This window comes from Sitodiplosis mosellana, unplaced genomic scaffold (genome assembly GCF_009176505.1).
Source record: "Sitodiplosis mosellana isolate CC-2019 unplaced genomic scaffold, AAFC_SMos_1.0 Smas_scaffold_1691, whole genome shotgun sequence".
Lineage (NCBI taxonomy): Eukaryota > Metazoa > Arthropoda > Insecta > Diptera > Cecidomyiidae > Sitodiplosis > Sitodiplosis mosellana.
Genome location: NW_022596933.1, coordinates 1 through 4,982, shown reverse-complemented (window position 1 = coordinate 4,982; position 4,982 = coordinate 1). Strand labels below are relative to the sequence as shown.

Sequence of the window (4,982 nt, the reverse complement as noted above, 5' to 3'; positions counted from 1 at the left end):
ACACACATTTTGTATTTCATTCTTGAATTATTTTTTGTAATAAAATTATATTGAAATAATCTTTAAAGTTTTAAATTTATTTTGCATTTAATTTGAACCACACGCGATTTCTACATTGAAATTTCTGTTGACAAAATAATTATGTATGAGTTTTATAAACAAGTTATTTTATTTCAGATTAATATGCCTCCAAAACGAGCGAATATTGGTCGAAAAAGCCGAAAAGTAGTAGCCAATGCAGCTAGAAGAACAAGAGAAACAGATGAAGAGCGTGCAAATCGGTTGGAATCCCAACGCGAATATCGATCTAGATCACGTTCTAACCGTTCAGCGTTGCGTGATCAAGCTGAGCAGAATGTTCAAGATCAAGAAGAAATGCGGCGCAATTCAAATGCACGTAAAAAACTGGATCGTATAGCATTCAATTATCAATGCACTGATGATTTTTCAACTCATCCTTTTGTTGTAATAGGAACAATGAGTTACGTATGCGAACATTGTTGCGCATTTAAGTTCAAGAATGAAACTGATGGATTATGTTGTTTAAAAGGACGAGTTAAAATTGAATCCTACGATGATATTCCTGTTTTACTGCGTGAACTGTTATCTGGTAACACGCCGGATTCAAAACATTTTTTGGACAAGATTCAAACGTACAATAATATGTTTCAAATGACTTCTTTTGGAGCAAGTCGTATTGTTCGTGATAATTTCATGCCAACCTTCAAGGTAATTACTTCGCATGAACTAATGACTTGCTATTATGATTCCAAAAAGAAAGAGATAATAACTGCTAATTTTTTAATTGACCATCAGATTCAAGGTCAAATTTATCATCGTATTGGTGCGTTGCTCCCAAATCCAGATGCTGATTATGAATTTTTGCAAATATACTTCATCGGCAATTCAGATCAAGAAGTGGATCGACGTTGTGAAATTGCTCCATCTACAAGAAGAAATATTGTTGAGCAATTACAGGAGTTATTACACAAAGAAAATCAATTGGTGAATGTTTTCAAAATGAGTTTGGAAAAATTAACAGCTGATAACGAAAGGATTGCTATCAGTGCCAATCATACGCCTGCCGGTCAACACCCTGGACGATTTAATGCACCAACCATTGATGAAGTAGCAATTCTTGTTGTTGGAGATGGAGCAAATCCCCGTGACATTGTACTTCATCGCAGAAATAATAATGAATTGCAACGTGTAAATGAACTTCATCGATCATATGATGCGTTGCAGTATCCACTGTTATTTTGGAGAGGCGAAGATCAATATGATATCACGTTGAAAATGAAAGATCCAATGACTGGTATGTATTAGTTAAAGTATTTTGTTAAATTGATATTTTAACTAAAATAATTTAAGCAAAATCTGATAACTGTTTTGTTTGTGCTGTTTTCACAGGTGCATTAACAACTAAAAATCTCAGCGCTATGAATTATTACGCATACAAATTTATGATTCGTCAAAATGATTTCAATTACATATTGAAGACGAAAAAGTTATTTCATCAGTATGCGGTAGATATGTATGCAAAAATTGAATTGGAACGTTTGAATTATATTCGGTTCCATCAGCAAAGTTTACGTTCCGAAGAGTACATTCATTTGCGAGATGAAATAAACAATGATGGCAATCCCGAAGATGTCGGTCAACGTTTTATATTACCATCTACTTTCACTGGGAGTCCACGCCACATGCATGAATACGCACAAGATGCAATGTGTTATGTTCGTAATTATCAGAGACCTGATTTGTTCATCACATTCACCTGTAATCCGCATTGGGATGAAATAAAGGAACATTTATTCGCTCATCAATCGAACACCGATCGTCATGACATAATTGCCAGAATATTTAAACAAAAATTGAAAAAGCTTATGGATTTTATTGTTAAGCATAAAGTGTTTGGTAATGTTCGTTGTTGGATGTACTCGATTGAGTGGCAGAAGAGAGGATTGCCACATGCGCATATACTAATATGGTTAGTTGACAAAATAAGACCAGATGATGTTGATGATATCATATCTGCTGAAATTCCCGATAAGAATACTGATCCATCTCTCTATGATGTTGTTACGAAAAATATGGTTCATGGTCCATGTGGTACAATAAATCCGAATTGTCCGTGCATGATTGATGGGAAATGTACCAAACGATATCCAAGAGCATTGATTACTGAAAGTGTAACCGGAATCGATGGATATCCACTTTATCGCCGTCGTTCACCTGAAAATGACGGGAACGTTGCATCTTTGCGTATCCAGAATCGTGATTTGGATATTGATAATAGAAGGATTGTGCCCTATTCACCACTATTATCGAAAACATTCAATGCACATATTAACGTTGAATACTGCAATTCCGTTAAATCGATCAAATACATATGCAAATATGTAAACAAAGGAAGTGATATGGCCATGTTTTCAATAAGCGATAAAAACCGACTTGATCAAAACAAAAATGATGAAATCATTCAATATCAACTTGGTCGCTACATCAGCACCAATGAAGCGTTGTGGCGAATATTTTCATTCAATATTCATGAACGATATCCAACTGTTCAACATTTGGCTGTGCATCTTGAAAATGGGCAACGTGTGTATTTTACTCCTGAAAATGCAAGAGCACGAGTTGATTCACCACCAGCTACAACGTTAACCGCATTTTTCAAATTATGCGAAACCGATGAATTTGCCAAGACATTGCTGTACTCTGAAGTGCCACAGTATTACACTTGGCAATCGAATAAAACGTTCCAACGCCGCGTTCGAGGGCAGTCAGTGCAAGGTCATACAGGCATATTCAAATCGGACGCATTAGGACGAGTTTACGCAATTCACCCGAGAAGCGACGAATGTTTTTTTTTTGCGATTACTTTTGGTGAACGTTTGTGGTCCAACGTCCTTCGAGTATTTGCGAACAGTCGATGGAGAAATATGCCCAACTTATCGAAGTGCTTGCCAGAAGTTGAATTTATTGGAAAACGATTCGCATTGGGATGACACGCTTACTGATGCATCAAATACATGTTCTCCATATCAAATAAGAGATTTATTCGCAATAATAATCGCAACATGTCATCCAGCTGATCCCAATGCATTGTGGAATAAATTTTGTGACTATATGACCGAGGACATATTGAATGAAGTGCGTCGTTTGAGAGGTGACATGCAATTAGAATATACAGCAGAAATGTACAATGAGGCATTGATTAAAATTGAAGATATTTGCTTGATGATCGCAAGTAAAACGGTGAATCAATGTGGTCTGATTGCTCCAAACAGAAGCATGCATGATGCATTCAATCAAGAACTTCAACGTGAACGACAATACAATATCATTGATTTGAAAGCTTATGTTGAAGAAAACACACCAAAATTGAATGCTAAGCAGCGAAGTGTATATAATGAAATCATGAATTCTGTTAATAATAAAAGCGGTGGATTTTATTTTTTGGACGCACCAGGTGGCACTGGAAAGACATTTTTATTGTCTTTATTGTTAGCCAAAATACGATCACAGCAAAAAATAGCATTAGCACTTGCTTCGTCTGGAATTGCTGCAACTCTATTGGATGGTGGTCGGACAGCACATTCTGCATTGAAATTACCGCTGAACATTCACATTCAAGAACATCCAATATGCGGTGTTAAAAAAAGATCTGCAATGGGAAAAGTTTTGGAACAGTGCGATATCATTATGTGGGACGAATGCACAATGGCGCATAAAAAATCTTTGCGAGCTTTGGATATGACGTTGAGAGATATCCGCAAAAACGATGATTTATTCGGAGGTGCATTGATATTATTGGCTGGTGACTTCAGACAAACGCTGCCTGTTATTCCACGATCAACACCAGCTGATGAGTTAAATGCGTGTTTGAAAATATCACCGCTATGGAAGTGGGCAAAAATATTACGTCTCACCGAAAATGTTCGAGTTCAGCTGCAACATGATCCATCAGCTGCTGTATTTTCAAAGCAATTGTTAGATATTGGAAATGGAACAATGGCAGCTGATACTACAACTGGATTGATTACATTTCCCGAAAATTTTTGTCGTATTACTCAAGACAAAGATGAATTAATCCAAAAGGTGTTCCCGGATATCGTTCACAATTATGTGAATTTCGATTGGTTGAGTGAAAGAGCCATATTGGCTGGAACCAATAAAGAAGTCACCGAACTCAATTGGAATATTCAAAGTAAAATTCCTGGTGATGTGATTTCATACAAGTCAATCGATACAGTTACAGAAGAAGATGATGTGGTGCACTATACAACTGAATTTTTGAATTCATTAGATGTGCCTGGGCTGCCACCACACAATTTGCGGTTAAAAGTTGGTGTCCCAATAATTATGCTTCGTAATATGAGCCAACCGAAGCTGTGCAATGGAACACGTTTAGCCGTAAAAAAATTAATGAATAATTTAATCGAAGCAACTATATTGAAAGGAAAATTCAAGGGTGAAAATGTGTTAATACCACGAATTCCAATGATTCCAACTGATATGCCATTTAGTTTTAAACGGTTGCAATTTCCAATTCGAATTGCATTTGCAATAACAATTAATAAATCCCAAGGCCAATCAATGGAAGTTTGTGGTATTAACTTGGAATATCCCGTTTTTTCCCACGGTCAATTATACGTTGCCTGTTCACGTGTTGGTAAACCGCACGCATTATATATTTATGCCAAAGATGGACAAACCAAAAATATTGTGTATCGTAAGGCATTAAATTAAGGAAATCAATAAAAATAGACTAAATATATTTGCTGAGTTTGAAATTATTATTTTTTTGATTGAATTTTGCGTCCAGGGGCCTGCTAGTGATATATAAAACATTTTATGACATTTTTATGTCAAAATTTGAGAATATTGCTTTTCCGCAAACTTTGTTTGTTAAGGAAAAAAATTGGTTGCACTACCCGAAATTTCATGACACCTTCTCATACGGACCACTATAAAGT

General features: G+C 36.0%; 1 protein-coding gene across 1 annotated transcript; it reads left to right on the top strand.

Annotated features, from left to right (window-relative positions):
* The first annotated feature begins 183 nt into the window (after positions 1 to 183).
* On the top strand, positions 184 to 4,755 carry LOC129571224 (uncharacterized). The gene is made up of 5 exons (XM_055450996.1): positions 184 to 397; positions 551 to 729; positions 817 to 1,315; positions 1,411 to 2,785; positions 3,057 to 4,755. Exons 1-5 carry the CDS (start codon positions 184 to 186, stop codon positions 4,753 to 4,755), a joined length of 3,966 nt encoding a protein of 1,321 aa, XP_055306971.1.
* Positions 4,756 to 4,982: the final 227 nt, after the last annotated feature.